A 22,172-nucleotide genomic window follows, 5' to 3' on the forward strand; every position below is an offset into this window, starting at 1 on the left:
TAGATACCTTCCGCATCCACTGTAATCTCCATGCAATATTTCTCCCAGAAAGCAAGCATTATAGCCAGTGAATGAATTCCTACCACACTTTATACCATCTGTTTTTGGTACGGTAGACATTAAAATAGGCAAGACATCTGCTATAACACCCCGTGTTTTATTCTTTTATTTTCCTAATAATAATAATAATAAAGATAATACTAATAAAAATAAATAAAATAGATATAGGATATCCAGCAGTTACGGATAAAAGCCCGTAGGTAAATAGATAAGTGTTGTCCTTGTTTTTTCGGGGAGTTTTCTCACGTAGAGTTTTTGGGGAAAAACACAGCGAGAGTTTTATACAGAAAAACGGGATTTTTCTGAATGAAGAAAAAGAAAGTTTTTTCTGGTAGCTGGTTGATAGTCGGAGCGCTAAAGGTGAGTAGCTATTTTTGCTATTTCACCGAATTTATGGTTTTCCGTGTATCGGGGTATACCGACTAAGGTTTCGGCCTATTGATACTGCTCATTATCCTATTGTATTGGACTTCGTGCCATTTGTATTATTAAACTTTGTTGAATTTCGGATTTGTAATTAAACTGTCGAAACTTTGTTAAAATTGGGTAAACTGTTGAATCTCGACAGACGTCAATGGCGTCAGCCCACAGAAATCGTTTTGTATAATTTAACTCTTTGTTTTGGTTTGTAAACTCCTATGGTTGAAGTGTTGTGGTATATTGGGTTGTGTAGTGCGTGATGTCGGGGCAGTGAAGCTCGGAGGGAGGCGTTAATGGCGTTACTGCCATTACTGTGATACTGGGACTTGGGTTTTTATGCGTTTTTAAAATGGTTTGAACGGTTTTTGTTTGATTTGGTGGGTTGTTGATGTATGTGTGAATGTTGGAATGTGGATGGGGGTTTGAAGAAAGGTGGCGGAAGCCATTAATGGCAAAGAAAAGTTTTAGATCTAGTTTTGAAAGAGATAGGGATTGAATGATTTGGGGGTTTTGTTTTATTAAAAGTGTTTGGTTTTATATGGAGTAAAATCGGTTTGATGAAGTGAGGAGTGGTGGCGATTTTTGGTGGTGGTGGTGGAGGAAGAAGGTTGGAAAGATGAACAAGAAATCTCGGTTGGGCTTTGGGCCTAAACCTTTTGGTTTTGTGTGGGCGAAATCTAATTTAGTTTGGGCGGATTTTTGTTAAGTTGTTAGGGGCGGACCACATTAGTTATGTTGGGCCATTTCTATTTTTGTTTTGTTTTGGGCCCGATTTTAGTTTGTTTTGTTTGGGCCTTCTCCCATTTGTTTTCGGGCCGAACTCAGTTGTGTTTTGGGCCAGTTCAGTCTGAAGTTTTTAGGCCAGTTTCTAATATTGTTTGGGGCCAGTCCATAGGACTTAAAATAGATCTTTTTGGGTCTTTCAATGTTTAAACTTTCGGGTTCTGAGGTTTGGGCTTGGCCAGTTGGGTCCGAATCATTACCTTAGTCATGAGCCCATGAGCCATGCACATTGACCTTAGCCATGAACCACGGCTATGACCCTGAACCTGTTGAACATAAAAATGACAGTTTGACTTTAACAATGACGTGTTGACTTTGACAATGATGTGTTGACTTTGACCAGAGTTGATTGTTGACCAGGGTTGACTTTGACCAGTTGACCCAATTTGACCTTTTAACTCGGATTAGGATTCGGTCTATTAGGATAGGTCTATGGCTATTAGCATGCTTGGCTTTAGGCTAAGACCTTTCTATATATACATGTATACGTGTATTAACTACTCGGTGATTTTGCAGTATTTTATGATATGCAACGTTATGACACTTAGACATCCATGAAATTAATAACGCGTAAACCAAAAATACATTTATCAAGATACTCATTCGTTCTCTGAAATGATATATACAATAAAGTTCAATAATGCGTAAATAAATTTACCGCAACCTTTTAGAACTCTTCACGCCTCAAGTTTTGGAATTGAGTTTTATGACTGTTGATGTCATAGGTTAGGTGGACATTTATTGAATGTGCCATAAATGGCCCGTTAGCGTTATCTATGGGTATTCATTGAATGTGCCATGAATGACCGGGTATTCTTTGTGCCATGAATGACCGATTCTTTGAATTTGCCCTAGAAAGGAACTAAGGTATTCACCTTGCGGGTTAGTTGTATTCCTTGAGTGTACGGGAATGTAGGGTTGGGTATTCCTTGAATGTGACGGGAATGACCTAAGGTATATAGGCACTAAATGGTGAGTGTATAAGAAAAGAAATTGATTATTTGATAAGAGAAATTGATTTGATTATGCGAGTGTATTTGGGCTTGCATTGGAATACCTATAGGATATCTACACATATTATATAAAATTGCTAACTTTCTTTTTGCGGGGAGGGGGTAGGACTTAATAATATTTTTGTGCAGGGACGCGGTCCTACCCTTATATAACAGTGGATATCGGTAAGTTTTAATGCAATGTTTTAGATATTAAAACGAGTGATTTGAATGAGTTAATATAATGGAAGTTTTGCTTGGGAAGAAACTATGCCGGGTTGAAATGACTAACTACCCTTCTTCCAAGCCGAAATGATTAAGTTATGGGAAAATATAAAGTGATTGTTTGGATAATTAAAGTATGATAATGTTTATATGTGGTTAGTCTACTCATACCAAAGAAATTCAATTTTTGTTTGACCCATGTTTGCTTTGTTTTGGCTAACGTGGGTGTGTTCTTGGGAACACAGTGGAAGGCGATAGAACCGCCGCGTGATTTGGATTCTTGCCCTGGAGCAGTCCGGAGGTTATTTTATTAGGTCCGATCTTTTGGAAGTATGTAATAACATAGTTTTCTTTTCATTCATATGACATGAAAATACGATGTTGAAGACACATTATTCTTAGAGTGGTTTGATGTTTTATTGGGACGGAAGATAGACTTTTTATAAAGTAATAAAGAGAATTTTGGAGATGATTTTTGTTGTTAAAATTCTTTATGATGTGGGTTTTAGGTTTTGACATGTGTTGTATCCACCCCATCATAGCATGGGTTTTTAGACAATTGAACATAGTGATGTTTGAGATATTTATATTTCAAATATTCATTTATTTTAATTGTTTAGAAAATCAGGCTGTGACATCTGCAGTAAAAAAAAAATGCTCAGCATATCAAAAGACCGCAAACTTATAAGGTTTAAAGTTGTCACATTTGGCTAGGCTCTGAACATACAATATGTGTCACATAATATATATCATGTAATATTGTTGTTGATTAGTGTATAGTTTAGTAGCCTTTTAACTTCATTAATGAAAAACTCACAATTCATAGAAAGTCTAAGGAAGAGGATGGGTAGATGTAAAAACAAATAACATAATATTTGTTAGTAATCGTATTATTTCATTTATTTTAATTCAATGTTAACATAAACACAAAGTGGTGGTTGAGAATAAATAATCTTATGTTAAAATGAATAAAGACTTATCATCATCATCAGCAAGTATAACAGCTACTCGGTTATTAAAGAGATTGTGTCTACAGTTATTTGTGTCATTTTCTTCTTGGCCAACCATCTCTGGAAAAAGGTACAATAAAACAAAACAAAGACAACTCTTTTTAAGTTTCTACTGAGAAAGTTGAGCGCTACAAAGTAAGTTGTTTCAAATCGGTCCGACACAATGATTATATTTACAACAAAATCAGCTTAAATATGGTTTTTTTTCATAACATTTTACTACACCAGATCAGAATTTCAGATAGAGACACTCATAGCAACTTTTAGGACCAATGTGGATTATCTCTTTCGAAAGTGGATTGATTCAAGCTTCGGCTTGTAGTTAATTTTCTAATTTCTAAAATTGCAATAGAAAAAGAGATGTTGTAATACCTGAATTTGCATTAGAAAGCAATGACAAAGATTTGTCATCTAAGTCTGCGACTTTAGCTGCTCCTTGCTAAATACTACCCCATTCTGATTATCCAAAAGACAGGGTATGATACTACCTTCACCTAAAATAACCTCACACTTAAAGGACATCAACAACACCATTAAATATCACATCAAATCAAATTCTTCACTTCTTAAAGTAAAATAGGAATACCCTACTAATAAAACAGACTATAATTTGTTAATGTGTTATGATACATGTGAATGAGAAAGAAATTCAACCTATAACAGCATGGAGAGTCATTATTCTTAACACATAACCTTCACCTATCCATACAATTTTAAAACTTAACAATTAAAGTGTGTTACACGGTCAACTACGCAAAACTTTTGATCAATATAGTTGACAAACTATTAACGAAGCCTCCTTGTAAGCTATTAACTCCAATCCTGTAACTTGGAAGTAAAAAATAAAATTCAAGTTTCAAATATGATCCAAGCTTCAAAGCAATGAAGGGAGATATGCTAGCGTATTACGTTTTCTGTTGCAAGCTACAACTTATCAACAATCTAACCATAACCCTAACTCTAACTCTGATTCAGGTCAAACAAACACTACGACCATATAACATGCTATACATTGCACTGTAACATACGAAACATTTTATTTCAACTAATGAATGCACCTTCCCCAAACCTGATGATCATATCCAATTATGATGCTTTTTGTGGAATATACTATAACGTGTTTCATGGCACCTATTGTATTACCCCATACCAGCAATCCCTATGTTCAATTATGTCAAATGAACCTCAAGTTTCCTTTCAAACGCAACAGTCAACAATACTACAAAAACTCTAAAAAGATAGTTCAAACGAACAAATGCAAAGGGTTGCATTTAAGATTGGAGAAAGGCTGCTTACATTTTTTTTCTTTTTTACCCATTAGGCTATTTCATCATCAAAGAACACAGGAAAAAGGAACTATAATTCAGTAATCTAGTCATCCCAAATTAAGCCTAAAACACTACTTTCATAAAGCTTTTATGAAGGCAACTCAATATATATACCATGAAAAACACATTTAGTAGAAATTAGGGATTTGAGTTTTTGGGATTTGGGGATTTTGTTTCAGGAGTTTGTAGCGAGTGAAAAAAACCCGAAATTGATCACATTTCAAAACCACAGTGAGAGAAGATGGGAAACACCGGAACTAATGTTGTTTGGGCTCGAACCCACAACCTGGCGTGAAAAAACCTATAGAATTCAAATGGGAGCCGTTCCGTCAATGTCAGTTTTGCACAAAATCATTTGAACTCTAGATCTTCCCTCAGCAGCCGTTAGATCTTACTCAAAATGATCTGGACCGTCCTTTGTGTGTTATTTTGTCTTGTAGTGGAAAAAAAAAACCTAGTTTATTAGATAGATATATGTTGCTGGTTAGTCATATTTGTAAAGGTAGTTAAAACTAACTGTTGTAATAACTACACTCTGGTAGTCTGACACACACTCTCAAGCTGAAGGGTTAGATGTTGGAACCACTAGCAGGCTTGCTTGATCAAGAAACCTTTGAGATGATAAGCCCTTTCGTACACTGAAGTCCACTTTTCATAGTACCCTTAAGAAAGTGTTGAATTGTTTTACTGCACTTGTAGAGATGAGGCATCCTCGGATCATGCATATATGGACATCCCCGATGGACAGAGAATGCTTTGTCAGGTAGTCCATGCCAAAAACTGTAGGCTGCTCCCACAATCAATCTATATTGTATGATGTCCGAGATGGAACCCCCAGACGTATCAAATTGAGAGTAAATCTGACAAGAAGAGCCCTTGCTTGTGATGTTCTGTGAGAGTGTTGTATAAATAAATGCATTAAAAGAGCTACTTAAAATAAAACATGTCAAATTAAGCTATTCAAAGACGAGGATGAAAGGGGTGTGGTACTGTGGTGGCAGGTCGATCAGTTCATGGATTATGGAGGACTGCAACTTTGCCAAAACTCGCAAGTACAAATTGGCGCAAATATAAAAGTGGGAAAGTGCTGAATGATGGGAGCCAATAAAGTGACACGTACAGTAGATAAACACGTGAAGATCATCGTGCGCTCCAAATCTACTCGTCATCGTACCCAACTAAACAACAACAACTAACAAACAAACAAACCGGTCCCACCTAGTCTAGCCACTTATTTTATTATTTATTATTTTATCTCGAAACTTGTCAGTAATTATTGGAGGGAGCTGAACTAATGGCTCCTGCTCCTGCTTCGTTGATGTTGCTGTTTATCTTCATCTTTGTTACTTCACTCCCTTTCTCATCTTCTCTTCCATTCATCGTACTACATGGTAATAATTCCTTTCTTGTTCCATAGCTTATTGTCATCTTAATAACACATGTGTTTTTTTTTTTACTGCTAAAACTATGATTGAATTAGTTTATATCAAAGCCTCGGCGTTACACTTGTACTCAATAGTGTAACTTTGGTCCTAAATTTATACTGGGATTAATTGCCCTGTTTTTCTTGAAACCGTTTGACTTTCTTTAGGCATCAATGGCTCTATCATAATGATTTACAAGCCATTTGTATTGAAGGTGTGTTTGATTCGTGCAAGTTGTCCCTTGGAAAACACAAGAACCAATTTCACTAATTACCACTCCAACGCTTCTCACACCCTAAATGATAACTTGATTTATGATCATCTCTAGCTCTAATGTATATTTCTTGTCGTAGGCATTGGAGATCAGTGCTCCAATCGAGGAGTTTCACACTTCACAGAGCTTCTAAGCGACTGGTCAGGTTCTCAAGGATATTGCATGTGAGTGTCTTTAAACTTTTCTTGTTGCATCCTATCTAGAACTAACCCTGACGCATAAGTGCTACGCCATTGCTCTCATGAGAAACATTCGTGAGATAAGTGAGCTTACTGAGAATCTTCTGTTACCTACTGAGAAAGTAACGGAAAACATAAGTCTATATATGTGTGTGTGTGTGTCCAGCGTAGTTGTTTCAAATTGGTATTCGGCTCAGTGGAAAAGGCCAGGTGCAAGTTTCAAAGAGCCTAGTCAGTAACTCAGGTACTGTGGTATTTGAGTATTTCTGTTTCAAATAAACGAGTTGTAAGCCTCGGATGAAAGGTCTTGCATATCCTGCATGTTCTGTGGTATTGTGAGCGCTGGGGAGATTATCACAAGATTCTTGCCTCGTGAAAATGTTAACTAGTATCCTGCTGTTAGAATAAAATATTTATCCAAATTCTTTATACAGGGAACATAAACATTTAAAGAGGGATTGTACAACTTAGCCTTTTAACTTCAATTTGGCCTTTTCTAACTATGAAAAGGAATAAGATATTACCATAGTTATCAGATGTGTATGATTGATGAAAATATTTTTTAGAAAATAACCTTCGACTAGCACATGGTGTTATTGAAGTTTTCCAAGAACATTTAGTAAAATTACATTATTGTTAATGGAAAAGAAAGTTCAGAGAGAAAATATTGAAAAAAGAGGATACGGCCTTAGTTAGTTTCGGCCTTGTATCACTTCAATATATATATAAGAAAATAACAGGGTTTTACATAATAGAACCTTCCCAAAAATTTCGGGAGATTTCCATTTTCCTATACACATATTTACCAGGAAAATTTTCCATCAGTCAAAATTACCATTAGCTGTCTCTGTTGAAGAATCCTAATGGTTTCTTTATAGGAAAAACTGGACCACTGTTATTTTTCTTCTTTTCTAATTTTATCTTTAATTTTTATAATATTTTTTTTCTTTGGTTGTAGCGAAATTGGAAGTGGTGCATCTGACTCGTGGTTTATGCCCCTTCAAGAGCAGGTGAGACCTGCAAGATATACACTGTTGGACTATAATATTTGCCTTCTTTGGATGTTGCTTCATATTTTAATTTAAACCATCTTACATGTTTGCAGGCAGAAACTGTTTGTGATAAGGTGATTAAGTTAGCTGACAAAGTTTATGGGTCTCATTTGAAGGTAGACACATGTTCATCACAAGGTTGTTACTGGACTTACAGGTGAAGGAAATGAAAGAACTTAGCAAGGGTTTCAACATAGTTGGACTTTCGCAGGTGAGTAGCGAAGATTCTGCCTTATGCTTAGCTGTTTGGGTGATGTCATTTCCCTTTGTGTATTTATTGGGTTTTATCGTCTATAGCATATCACCAAGTTTGAAAGGTAGCACTTAATTCTAATTCAAGAGTTTGCAGAGTTATGCTCCTTTAGGGAAAAATAACTTTTATAAGCAACCCCTTACGATCCTTTGCATTTGGATAACCAACAAAATGTAACATAAACGATGTAAAACTATTTTCTCTGTGTGCACCCTCTTTTCGTCCATTAAGACCAACTGCAAAAGACCCATTGAAAACTATAAAATAAATTAATAAATTATAGTGCCAAAGTTCCAATTTTTAGGATATTCTATGTGGAAGGGCAATCATGCTATCTTCTATATTAAAGAATTAGGGTTCTTTTTCCCTCGTCAGTCTTCACCATAATTCAAAGTTCTCTGTATAAACCCAATTTTAAAAGTGTAGTAGGATATATTTGATCATATTCGAAGTCACACCTTCTCCATGCAAGTATTATCTTCTATTTGTTATCCTGTGCTTTATCTTGTTGATTGAACTCCTTGTGCTTGAATTTCAGGCAGGCATCAGTTTTAATTCAAACAGATGTCCCTGATGTGGTCCCATTATCTCTCTACCAAATTAGGACTCATAGAGCGGCGTTATGCTGGCATTATCAAAGTGCCCATCACTTATTATTCTGATCAACTAATCCCTTAACCAAGATTAGGAACATAAGTTACCACTTTCCCTCATTATCATCAATATGTTTTTCTTTTTTATCGTTAATAATTGTTCTTGCATTACAATAAATATTCATGGTGTATTATAGTACTGAAATAGTTCACATACTGTTTTATATATATACATTCTAGACTAACTGGTAATATGGCGAGTTGCTCCTGGTACTTACCATCAGCTTCTTTTCAAGTGGTAAAAACTAAAAACAAATAATTACCTTTTATTCTTGAGTGGGAGACTCTTTATTTTTGGGTTCTGTAATTTCTCTCATAACTTGTCATATTTTTTTGGCTATTTTCCATCATCAAGGTTTGGTCAATGCACATTAGAGTATAAAAACGTTAGGAAGGGTTCAGGAGCTCTACTGCCGCTTGTGAACTAGCATTGAAATTTCGAAAGTTTTCATTTTCACTTGCAAATGAATTAGCACTAAAAAAATACCAATCCAAATGTCAAAGCATGCACTAAAAAACACTAATCTTCAGTTGAAATTGAATTCTGCATTGAAAAATGATCATTTTCCTAGTAAGTTTGTAGTGGTAAATTCAATTAGCATTGAGCATGTGTCTGGTAAATTCTAAATAAACTCGGCATTGAAAGAAAAATTCAGATATCAAAGTAGAGAGCAATCTGGTAAATTCAAAAAAAGAGTTCACGAGTCCAATGCGCTAGGTGATTACGCATTCAGGGATGTTAGACATAAACTGCCATTCTAATAAGCATCAGTTTTAGTGTCTAAACACGTACTGAATGTATGCCACTCTTATGTCTAAGCTATAACGTTTGCCGCGTGCATACCGGTATATAACGACATCTCGTAAACCAATGCTGCAGCCGTGTGAAATGATGGTGAAAGAATGTAAATAGTGCCAGAGGCACTTAGCATATTAAGATTGAAATCTGAAATCACATGGACACGGGTCAAAGGCTTGGCAAGTTGGCATGTGCAGTGCCACCTGAGTGGCAGGTTTCCTAGGCCGCTGCCTGGGGCCCCTACAGCATCGACCAATCACAGGTCCCCCACTCAAGTGACCAGTACTAGGCTTGGTTTGTGTTTAATATGTTTGGCACCACAGAATCGAACTTGGGCTGGATCTAAGAAATGTAAGGTCATCACCGCTGGACCATGTACATTTTAATGCTAATAAAGCATGTAAACAAACTATTAGTTGAATTTTTTTTGCATGTATATGCTCTTTTAATTTTGGCTTCTCAAGGGCCTCATTTAAGAGCTGGCGTAGGACCCCCACAATCTCAGGGCTGGCCCTGGGCATGTGTTAAAGTAAGGCAAATTATGTCTAGTATTCATTCTGTGTCAGAGACTTGAGGGGAGTGGCATAGACATGGGTAATCAAGTGTTTGTCTTTGCGTATGACTGACACCTTGCATTATATTAATGTGTTTGACAAATTGCTTTCTGCCTCAAATATTTTTTTAGCGTTCACATACATCTCTTAATTTATTTCTCTAAACACAATCGGGTTGAGTGGTACTTGTAAGCAACTTATTACTATTCTGACTTCAGAAAGTTATGATTCATTGTAATATCTTAATTCATAAGGGCTTCTAATTCTTATATTAAATATTTTGCCAATTTCTAATTCCCATTATTTTTTTTTGAGATCAGGGAAACTTGATAGGTTAGTTCAATACATTTGGCTGTCATTGAGTACTGTGATGGAGTACCTCCTGTAAGAACCTTTTACATGATGTATTCTCTTGTTCTAGGATGTTACTTTGACACCTTGATATTTGTATACTTTGCATATTTTTCCTGTTTTAAAATCTGTTAGTTTGATGTATTTGTATCCAAGTTTTGATTTTCTTTTTTTTTTTTATTATTTAATGGATCAATATTCTCGATTTTCTCGTGTTTTTTGCATCCAGCCTTCCGTTTATTCAATATTATATATATTTTAAAATATTTGTGCATTATTTTTTTTGCTTTTATTTTTTTTTTTAAGATTATTTTATTTCATTTTCTATTATGAAAAGTTTTTAACTATACCAGTTACATCATAGATACTAAAATTGTATGATTTGTAATAGGAAATTAGTTTATACAAATCACAGATTTGATCAAATATAAATTAGTTTTTACTAATCACCTATTTTTTTAGTTTTTTATTTGATCAAATATATAAAAATTGGAACACTAAAAGTGTTTGATTCATTTCTACAAATCACCTATTTTTTTTTAGTAATTTTTTTTTTTATTTGATCAAAAACAAATCATAAGAAATTCTTATAAAAAAAACTGTAGACCACTATATATAGATAGTAGATAACTCACTCCTTTCCATGTCACTATCTGTAACCTCCTAGCACTGGACCATGTGAGTCCCTCACAGTACCACCATCGCCTTACTTGTCCCTTTGTCTTCAGAGTTTGGACAACATTTTTTTCATCATCAACATTGCTTGGGTACAGTAAAATTATGTTTTAACTATTGAATAAGAGAAGGAGGAGAAGAAGATAGAAAAATCTATACGGCCTTAACTAGTTTCAGGCTTCTCTCACACAACTATGCCTAAGAAAATATGTTATATCGGGAAAAAAGACTAGGGTTTACATATCCTAAACTTCCTAAAAAAACTGGGGTGGGGGGTCGAAGAATAACTCTAAGAGGTACCACCACTAATATAATATATGAAGATGCATTGGGGAAGAACATAATCTTGAATCCACTCTCCAATAAAGCTAAATGGCTTGCCCATCATTATTAACGCCTTTGTATGGACACTATGGAATGAAAGAAACCTGATTGGTATGGACACTCGAACACAAGGAAAATAGGGGCTTAAGGTTGTAAAAGGAAGTCCCAGAGTGCCTTTTTGATTGGCCATATGCTAGTCCATTGTGTAGGGGTGTAAAATTTGGGGATTTTATGTGCAATTGGGATGAGCTTGTAAGATGAGGGATTTATTGTAACTTGGGGAGCTTGAGTGTGGTCAAGTAGTTTCTTGCTACTTATAATCTCTACGATTGTAATCTTTTAACTTTTTTTCTATTTTGAATACATAGTGAATTTTACTGATAGAAAAGAAAAAGTAAAGTGCCACCATCGCCTTCTTCGCCACTCCATAAACTTCCATGTTCTTTGAGCTTTACTATACGTGGATCTGGATGCTTTTCGGTTGTACTTAAAAAGTAGTGCTTGGACTTCTTAATGAGTTATGTTTTTTTAAAATAAGAGGTCCTAACATTTTTGTTCTCGTCCTATTTTCTAAATCAGACAACTTTGCTTTAAATTATTTCTTGTCCATTCATATTTCCCTAAATATTAACCGAAGGAATTCCTTGCTAAAGTTGCACTCACACAAAAAGAAAGGTAATAATTAAAATGGTCATGCTCAGTTACTTTACCGAAAAGCATTTGCTTAAATGTGTTTTTGCACTTTCACTAACCACCGTCTTGGCCACAATATTTGATAGGATCTTACGGATCGTAAGAAAAAGGGTGAACTAGTGTTACCCCCCACACACACACACTAGATGAGCCAATTAGGATTTCCCCCCCACTAGATGGGAAATTATGGTCTCCCCCCCAAATACACACAAAAAAAATTCGGTCAACCCAATTTGACCTTTTTTTTGTGTGTATTTAGGGGGGAGACCCTAATTTCCCATCTAGTGGGGGGGAAATCCTAATTGGCTCATCTAGTGGGGGGTTAATATTGGTTAACCCTAAGAAAAATGAATAACTTGAAGAGTGCAACTAGCTTAGGTTGGTATTTGGTAAATTTTGTGTGATCTGTTACTACAGACCTGAGTTCACCTGAACTAGAATAATTTTGGTGTGGAGTGGGTTTCCTTGCGCCACCTGTTTTGGTTCTAGCACAGTGTTTGATGAACCAAGAGCGGCCTTCGTGGCACCACGTGAAACATATTGAGGAGCACCTGTTAGCAACCTTCATCAATGGCACATAGGATTTTATTACATGCTTAGTTGTTGAAAACTCAGTTCTTTTTCTTGTTCATTTAGAATGGGAAATGCTAGAGTTCAGCAGGAGGTCGTTAGGTTGAATTTTGTGATATTTTGATTATAACTGTAAAATTGTTCTTCTTTGTGTTTCACTTTGTAGTTTGTACTAATGTAACTCAGATCTTTTTTCAGTTCTCATTTTCTTATAAAATGTATGTGCAGATTAATAATTTTATCTCGCTCGGAGGTCCTCATGCTGGAACTGCTTCTGTACCACTTTGTGGTGTAAGTTATCTTTGCCCTTGTCCTTGAATTTAAAGAAGGAGAAATAGTGGTCGTTGCTGCAGTAGTGAAGAGGCAACTTAGTACTAGAAATAAGGATTTCTAACATCACAACTCACAATAGTGTTGCTGCTTATGAATGGTGCTAATAGCATACAGTTTTACTTAAACCATAAAATAGGTTTTGAGATTATGTGATAGGCTCTAGTTTTTGGCCCGGGGTGTCTCTTGTGGATTGCCTCATTTGGTTGGTGGATTTGTAATGATAAACTCCATCGATGGTGAAGGAATAAGATTATTTCGAGTTACTTTCATGTAAACCAAAAGTTATTGGTAAGATTGCTAAAACTGAATTCTCTTCTTGCAGTCCGGCATCTTTTGCATTATAGCAGACATGCTAATCAAGTCGGAGATCTACTCCAAATATGTCCAGGTTTCTTTTTTTTTGGATCAAGCTTCCTATATTCAGATAGAGTTTGTACTTGGACTGCTTTTTTATTTATCATTTGTTTCTCATGAGGTTACCATTTCAAATCCTTAGTTTGACTTTACAAAATTGCAGGCTCACTTAGCTCCCAGTGGCTTTCTCAAAATCCCAACTGTAAGTAACTAACTAGCCACTTTTACAAGATTTTCTGACTATCTATGTAAAGTCCTGGAAGCATAAATTCACGGAACAAAAAGGATTAGATGTTTATGGATATTTTACTGTTTTTCGTGAATTACATTAACTCCCTGATGACTTTAAGATGTTACAGTTCCTATTGCATTTGCAATTGCAAAGACGAAAATTCCACGAATTCTCTACCAAAAATCAATTTCAATTCAATTGAATCTAATTTGGCCAAAGGCCTACAACATTCTATATAGTAACACTACTTCTAAACTTTACACAACTTTAATATTCAATTAAAACTCACTAAATTCGAAATGAAATTAACCTTAATATAATCCCCAACTAAACAACCTCAAAATAATAACTAAACCTGATTCTAGTAGCTCCCAGTACTATATAAACACATATGTGACTCAATTTAGGTGTGGAGGGTTCAAACCCTACATCACGTCATACTCCCTCACTTGAAGAACTCGACTCGGACGATTTAAAAATCTTATTGGATCTCCAATCAGTGCTACGGTGAGGTGGCAAATAAGCATTCTTCCCAGCTTTTGCAACCACAATTTGGTGAGACGGCATCCTACACAATGGCTGATTACATAGTGTGATGCTACATCGACCCTGAGGAATACGATAAGTCTACTCCCATGTACAATAAGAAACTTGGACATTGTACTGCCAAGTGGTGCCTAAATCCAGGTCACATGCATTAAGACTAGTCACATGACAAAGAACCCACTGAACTCTCCAAGACGGACACCAACTTGAACTGTCAGCTCTTGAAAATCTTCAACTCTGAAACAATGCACTTTCTTCAGTCCATGGTGTGCCATAGTAGTCACACAAATTATGTCAACCATGGACTCAAAATCAGAGAGATGCTACTACCATTATCCAAAACCACATTAGTGGGGAAGTCTTAGAAACTAGTAGTAGCACTCTGTCGGAAAACATTACCATGTGCAGACTCTGTAGTAGGCGAAACATGTGACATAGGAATAGGGAATCGTTTATCTGTTGGAGTAAGAGTTTCTTCAGATATATCATTTGGGTCTAGACTCATCCTCTTTCCTCTTCTTCTCAAGCTGAGGTGTCTCCTTATCAATAGTCAGAACCGGCTTCTTGGGACAGATAAGCTCTAATAGGAAGGCTTCTTGGGACAGATAAGCTCCAATAGGAAACAAGGCTATTAGAGTTTACCAAGAAAAAGATTGTGCTGACAGCTGCTGACGATGAATAGCAGTTGGTTGGTAGTGTTGATTCCAGATTCTCTTGCTTTATTTTTTATTTTATTTTTTCAACTTGATGATGACGAATTTCGATGAGAGTTGCGGAAGCGATTCTTTTTCTTCTCAATACTAGAGTAGAAGCCTTGAACCTGGGTCTTGATACAAATTGATGCAATCCCAATCGCAAAGACTAAAATTCCACGAGTTCTCTACTAAAAAATTGTTCTCAAATCAATTAAATCTATTTTGGCCAAAGGCCTACAACTTTTTAAATAGTAGAACAATTTCTAAACTTGACACAACTTCTCATTTGATTAAAACTCTCTAAATCCTAGAGTAAAAATAACCCTCAACGAAACAACCTCAAAATAGTAATTAAACCTAATTTTACTAACACCCAATAATATATGAACTAATGTGTGACTCAATTAAGAGTGTGGAACCCTATATCACATCAGTTCCTCTTTTACTAATTTATATTGATATTTTTTGTTGGCCAAATAAGTCTTTGCTGTATTTTGTAGCTTACTTAGTTGGACAAAGAAAACATTCTTTTCATGATAAATAAACTTGGTTCTCAATTTTTAGGACATCCCTGCCTATTTAAATGGATGCAAGTTTCTCCCAAAGCTTAACAACGAACTCCCTGATGAGAAGAACTCAACATATAAGGAGCGTTTCTCTAGCTTGCAAAATTTGGTGCTTATCATGGTAAACATCTTGCAGCATGCTTCATATGCTATAAGATACAGATATCCAGTTGTTGAATAATTAGATACTTTTACTCATTGTTAAAAGTTTTTTTTTCCCAATATTTGGATGTCTCCTTAGTTTGAGCATGACACCGTGTTGATACCCAAAGAAACCGCCTGGTTCGGATACTATCCAGATGGGGCCTTCAATCCAGTTCTGCCTCCTCAAGAGGTATGTTTTCTCTTATTGATGCTAATGTTAAGTTAGATGCTGAAAGTTCTATTATCTTGTTGTTTGAACTTCACCCATTCTTTTCTATTCCTTATTTCCATTATTTCAAGATAGGAAAAGGCTTTCTATTTCTGATTCTTCATTGCTAAGCTGACTATTGCAATCGTGAGAATTTCTGTTCATCAAAGATTTCCTTCTTTTGTCTTGTTATAACTTTTATCAAGATAAATTATAAGCATAGACTTGGTAACCAAGAAAAACACTTTTATGCCACTAGGATCGTACTGGCACGTGCAGGGGAAGGCTGGATATCAAGTTTTCAAATTCTAAAGCATAATAACATGGAAAAGGCACACTTGCGGACTTCCGGTTAAGACCACTATATTATATCTGAGACTAGCACATAATTTCTCCTGAGAAGTCCTTTATTTTATTTTTTATTTTTTTTTCTGTAAATATAATCCATTTTTAGAAAGACAGATTTTGATCATAATTGGTTCGTGCAGACTACATTGTACATTGAAGACTGGATTGGTCTGAGAACTTTGGATGAAACTGGAAAAGTGAAATTTCTTAGTGTATCTGGAAATCATCTTGGAATATCACAAAGTGACATGAAAACGTATGTTGTGCCATACTTGAAGGATCAAACATCAACAAAGACTGAGAGCAGAGAATTGCCAGCTAATAATCGATGGCCTTTGTCTGTCTGGACAGTCATTGCAGAACTGATTGGACTAAATGATAGACCTCTGCTTCTCAAGTGATTGGGTTGTAATACAAGTACAGTATATCTATACGCTCAAGGCATATTTTCCTATTCGCTGCACATTGATTTCTCCAAACCACTCCTTGGAGTTTGTGCAACATTCACAGCCGGGAACTGGGATTGTCTCATCTTATCCCAGAGTTGGTGTCTGCATCATGAAGCGTTGAGCTCATGCATCTAGTCAAGCATATATTTTATTGTTACTCATCGAAATATTGGACTTAGTGGTCCTGTTTCAGATTTTGGATGTTTACAAGAAGTTTATTTCAGCAAAACTGTGCAGTGTATTAATGTGTATTAAGTTCCCAGGAAGGGAAATTATATTGAACTGATCATTCTCTAGTATTGTTCAGGACCAAATTCGTAGGAATCCCGACTTGGCCTTGGTATAGTGCAGAGATTGTTTACTTATTTGTGCACTAGTAAAACTTGGCATTGAGGAGCAGAACTTCATCACTTGCTTCAGACACATAAATAGCAGTTGCAATATTTTTTTTTGCATTTTCTAGTTTAGTTGAATCTTGTTTTGAATATTATTTGTTTAGGGCCTGGTTATTGGTGGATCCTTGTTTCGCTTATTTTTTATTCTGTACTTCTCTTGATCTACCCTTTTCGAGTTTTGGTCAATAAAACCTTCACTGGCACTTGACTCTTTTGGCAATCCATGAGGTTAAAAGTTTATGCCGGATGTTTCTTCATTGTCTAACTGAATTCAAAACAGAAAACTGTAGTTTGCTTTGAACTCTGAAGTCGTCTAATATACCCCCTCAAGTATTTTAGAAACAAGTTCATAAGCCTTTTGTCGAGAATGTCATGTTGATCTTGGCTGCGGACATATTTTATTTGAATTGTAATGTCACTGATGTTATCACACCACAAGAGTGGTTGAGTATAAATAGGAATGTGAAGATCTCTGAATAAGTTTTAAGCCACCGAAAGTTACTGGCTGGTGTGAGCAAAAATCAAAATCCAAATATACTGGGTGAAAACTTTTATAAAAAAATAGCTAAGTTGGTTATGGATGAATTAGCTTGATTGGGAAGATCTCTAGTATGCAGCATAAACCGCTAGAAATGTCCAAGTCTTATGAATTTGATGTGTACCTGAGGGTTCTAAAGAGAATGAGAGGAAGACAAAAATTTGCAGAATGGGCTGAAAAATGTTTTCTCTTAGCACATTGCTAACATCATATCATTTGGAGATAAAACCTCTTATTGTAGCTTTGCTGTGGATGTAATTGAATTTTTGAGGAAGATCTAGATTTTTACTTCTTGCCCCACATTTTGGGAACCAAGGTCCAAGTGAAGCCATATTTTTGTTCTTATTGGCTCATGTTGGAAGTTTCATTAAAGGAGTAGAAGTGACAGTGACTTATTGTTCGTGTCTTATTTACCGCGTTTAAGTTGAATTCAGCCTAAAGGGGAAAGGAATTTACACTGAAAGTGAACATTTGCGTTGGCTGACACAGACACAATGACATATGATTTTTTTTTCCAGTTGAAACCAGTCATTATGTTCTAACTGAATTTTTCTATAAAAAACAATATTAAACTTTTGGTCATGCCAGGCGAATAGTCGTTGGATATGACCCACAGATCATGGACTTCAAAAACATTGCTTGTAAACTCACCACCATTGTCTGATCTAAATTTTTTGATTTTGGTGTTTAAGAGATTTTCAACTTGAAGTTTGAAAATTTGAAATACTTTACAGAAATCAGATTTGACACATAGTGGAAAAATCCAACAGTAATTTGAGAAATCATCTATTATTGATGCATAGTATTTGAATCCTTTTACAGAGAGTACAGGTGAAGGACCCCATAGGTCTACATGTAAAAGCTGTAAAGGTTTATTACACTTGGAAGTAGACAAAACAAAAGGAAGCTGAGAACTTTTGCCAAATTGACATGAAGTGCAGAAAGTATGCTTGCTAGCTGTGTTCAAGGGCAAGTCATACTGATGAACAACTTTATGCAGAATAGAACTAGCTGGATGTCCTAATCTTTGGTGCCAAGTACTGGAACTTGATCTTTCACCAATGAATGCTGTATGCAAATGTGAGTCTTGACCAGTGGATGATAATGAAATGGGATAGAGGCCATGCTTAGTTTGTCCCTGAAAACGGATCTTCTGTGTTTTGTTGTCCTTGACAAAGAAATGAGATGATGTAAATATAATAGTGCAGTCATTGTCACTAGTAAATTTGTGTACAGAGAGAAGGTTTTGTGAAATCTTAGGAATATGTAAGATGTTGTTTAACTGGAAAGTAGATTGAGTAGGAGTTTTTAGAAGTGCTTTACCAGTGTTTGCAATGTTAAGATTGAGACCATCTCCAACCTGAACTTGATCTCCACCACAGTAAGGTTGATGATAATTCAGATTTCCAACATCAGAAGTCATGTGGTTGGTTGCACCACTATCCATATACCAGCTTGAACTTGCAGTAGGATCATATTGTCCATCATGTTGAGAACTGTATTGAGTGTTTCCATAACCTGATGTTGATGTTTCATTGCTCCTGTGGGCTACCATAGCCTTTAAAGTTTTTGGTGGAATCTTACCTTGAAAGGCAAAATTCATACGGTCATAACAATCAATAAGTAATGTCCAAAAATCAAAATCCAAATATACTGGGTGAAAACTTTTATAAAAAAATAGCTAAGTTGGTTATGGATGAATTAGCTATTGGGAAGATCTCTAGTATGCAGCATAAACCGCTAGAAATCCAAGTCTTAAGGGATGTGTACCTGAGGGTTCTAAGAGAATGAGAGGAAGACAAAAAGCAGAATGGGCTGAAAAAGTTTAGCACACTACTCATATCATTTGGAGATAAAAGCTACTTCTGTGGATGTAATTGAATTGAGGAAGAGATTTCTTCTGCCCCACATTTTGGAGTGAAGCCATATTTTTGTTCTTATTGGCTCAGTTTCATTACAGTAGAAGTGACAGCGACTTATTGTTCGTGTCTTATTTACCGCGTTTAAGTTGAATTCAGCCTAAGGGGGGAAAGGAATTTACACTGAAAGTGAACATTTGCGTTGGCTGACACAGACACAATGACATATGATTTTTTTCCAGTCATTATGTTCTAACTGAATTTTTCTATAACTAACAATATTCTTTTGGTCATGCCAGGCGAATAGTCGTTGGATATGACCCACAGATTGCTTGTGCAGCGCTTGGAGACATAAAGGAAATAAAAGTTGCCAATAAGTCCCTATACAGTATCTATACAAAATTTGGTGTGGTAAGAGAACAAATACAAGTACTCGTATGTTTAGTAGTAATTGTTGTTCTCTAGAGTCTAGAGAGCCCTTTAATTTGATTATAATGAGCGACTTCTTCCTATTTTACAGAATGCCTACATGAGTAAACAGGCTTGCGCCAACCATTACATCCGCAAGGGTAGCATTAGTCACGTTGGGAATCTGGGACCGGCAGACAAACCTTTTGAAAAGGGAAGTGTCATAGTAACTAGGTGAGTATACCTACTGTCACTGCAACTAGAATTATCTTCTCAGACAAAAAATCGTAGACTGAGCTCTTACAATGTGTCCCTTGCCCCAGAGAAATGCACAACGGGTTTTTCCTGCATAGAATCGGCCTTCTAGAGATTGTAAGTATCATTTATCATTCTTTTATTGGTAGGATTATCATTATTAAAACTCAGACTAAAGTACATATATCTAAGTTCACGCATCTTCTAAAATGGCAGGTATCCTACTTCAATTCATTAATTCTGCAAGTGTAGTAGTGTCGAGGTCTATACTACAACAACGGGGTAAAGAGTTCATGTAATCAGTGAATCAGTGATTTCCATATATAGAAGCCAGTTCTGCTAAAATATTATTTGTTTTCATTTTCTTCAATATCTGTGGCGTTGTCCCTTCATTTACTGCTATCTCATTTTTTATGGTTGTACATTTGTACTTTGTAGGATTCACAGTTCCTTTAGTCTATCAAGATATGATGATTCACTCTTAAATCTGTGATGATATTTTTGACACTCAGATGTTGAGGTTGGTCTCATTTTTAAGTCTTGGCAAGATAACTCTGAGGGCTCTGAGGGTATGTGAAGTGAGGGTTTATATGCCTTACTCTTCACAGGCAACAGTTGTTGCAGCCATGACTAAGATCTTTCTTTTGTCTGAAATGGAGAGAAAATCTGAGCCTCATTATTCTCATGCTTTATTCTACATTTCTACTTGTTATAGTTTGTTGCGAGTTTTAAGCAGTTTGGTAGTAAATATTGGTTTTGGTATTTATGGTGAACAGAAAGTGCCGAGGCGGGGTTTTAGGATTTGGTATAAAATGTAGTTTAAGTATTTATTTGTAAAACATTTTGCTTTTGTAGCATGGGGATATAGTTGTATGGTCTTAATCTTGAGCATTATAGAGGATTAGTTTCACGTTTTGTAGCAAGTCATTTGTAAGCCGGGGTCTCTGTATTAATAAAAAAGAAATGGAGTATTATTTGTGTTCTTAAGGATTGGGACAGATTTATGAACATGGAAAGTTTTCAATCATACAAGTACTGAGTGATGGCCAATACCTTGGTGATGCATCTTATTTTCAATGCTTGTCAATTTTTGTCATGGACCTCATTCAGCTAATTAGTTGCAACTGGATTAATTGGTATAGGATTTCCATGAGTCATCACTGATTGCATTTCTCTTTATAGGCAGTGATGATTCATTATCAGATATCTAAGTCAGATTTTGAGATTGATCTCATTTCTGGTCTTGGCAAGGCAACTCTGAGTGCATGTTAAGTGTGGTTTCATTTGCCTTATTCACAGGATCACAATTCACAAGCAACTTTTGTTGCAGGCTTGCAGCCATGACTGAGATCTCTCTTTTGTCTGAGATGGTCAAATGGAGTGAGAAGCCATTTTCACACTTCACCCTATTACATTTAATCATCTGTTGAGGCTATGAAATTTCAGACTTTTATACTGTGTTTGTTAACTACTGGCAAATCCCAGTTTAGGCGGGTTTGCATTAAAGGTAAATATCTTTACATTTCCAGTTGTCCATATTGCATAGGTTGGGCATTTGGTCTAGTGGTATGATTCTTGCTTTGGGTGCAAGAGGTCCCGAGTTCGATTCTCGGAATGCCCCTTTATTGTAAGTGATTTTTGTTTCTTAATTAATGGCCCTTCGAAGTCTGAAGAAAGTTCATGAGAAATCGTCTGTTGAATGTGTGATTTTATCCATTTATTTATATTATTTTAGACTTAACCTTCCCGAAATAAGTCTAAAAGCCTTACTTGGTGAATGTTTTACACTTTGAATCAAACAATGAAAAATAAATAAATTATAAACCAAGAAGGCAAGAAGAACGTCCAAAAGAATAAGTTGTCAATAATGTGGGTTATGAATACCCTGTTTTCTCAGAATGGATTTACATAGTGAAAACTATCAAAGTGTAGAAAATCCTTTGCAACTTGAAGCAAAGGATTAAGCATCAGTCTAAAAATGCATGGGAAAATTTTAGGGGTTAGCTCTTTCAGGGGTAGGCAGAACCAAAAAATCCTGAGTTCTGTATCCTTGTATAAGGAGTCAAAATCACCTTGCCTACAAAACTCTTGTTTGTGCTTCATGGATGGTGGATGCAACTATGCAAGTTCATAATGTCCATATCATCCGAGATATCTAACCCTAAACTTTTCATATAATATTAACAATTCAACATTTGAACGCCATGTATGTCGCTATATAGA

The 22,172-nt window shown here is 35.8% G+C and overlaps 1 protein-coding gene, 1 long non-coding RNA gene and 1 other non-coding gene across 3 annotated transcripts; all 3 read left to right on the forward strand.

Moving 5' to 3' along the window:
* The first annotated feature begins 6,052 nt into the window (after positions 1-6,052).
* Positions 6,053-16,808, forward strand: LOC147494210 (alpha/beta-Hydrolases superfamily protein). The gene is made up of 12 exons (XM_086566703.1): positions 6,053-6,209; positions 6,596-6,680; positions 7,654-7,705; positions 7,801-7,821; positions 7,905-7,958; positions 10,340-10,390; positions 12,848-12,910; positions 13,275-13,340; positions 13,470-13,508; positions 15,344-15,466; positions 15,587-15,679; positions 16,186-16,808. Exons 1-12 carry the CDS (start codon positions 6,113-6,115, stop codon positions 16,444-16,446), a joined length of 1,005 nt encoding a protein of 334 aa, XP_086422829.1. The 5' UTR covers positions 6,053-6,112; the 3' UTR covers positions 16,447-16,808.
* A 2,922-nt stretch (positions 16,809-19,730) lies between these two features.
* LOC147494211 (uncharacterized) lies at positions 19,731-20,981 on the forward strand. The gene is made up of 3 exons (XR_015199193.1): positions 19,731-19,928; positions 20,018-20,066; positions 20,166-20,981. It is a non-coding gene; the product is annotated as an uncharacterized LOC147494211 (long non-coding RNA).
* Positions 20,982-21,498: 517 nt separating this feature from the next.
* On the forward strand, positions 21,499-21,570 carry TRNAP-UGG (transfer RNA proline (anticodon UGG)). The gene has a single exon. It is a non-coding gene; the product is annotated as a tRNA-Pro (tRNA).
* The last annotated feature ends 602 nt before the right edge of the window (positions 21,571-22,172 follow it).

This window comes from Coptis chinensis, chromosome 6 (assembly GCF_015680905.1).
Source record: "Coptis chinensis isolate HL-2020 chromosome 6, ASM1568090v1, whole genome shotgun sequence".
In the NCBI taxonomy this organism is placed as follows: Eukaryota; Viridiplantae; Streptophyta; class Magnoliopsida; order Ranunculales; family Ranunculaceae; genus Coptis; species Coptis chinensis.

Excerpts from the sequence above, each read along its gene's own strand:
- LOC147494210 (XM_086566703.1), top strand. The coding sequence starts at position 6,113 with ATGGCTCCTGCTCCTGCTTCGTTGATGTTGCTGTTTATCTTCATCTTT. Across the intron at positions 12,911-13,274 it reads CTTCTGTACCACTTTGTGGT|TCCGGCATCTTTTGCATTAT; the intron begins GTAAGTTATCTT and ends CTCTTCTTGCAG. Across the intron at positions 15,467-15,586 it reads AAAATTTGGTGCTTATCATG|TTTGAGCATGACACCGTGTT; the intron begins GTAAACATCTTG and ends ATGTCTCCTTAG.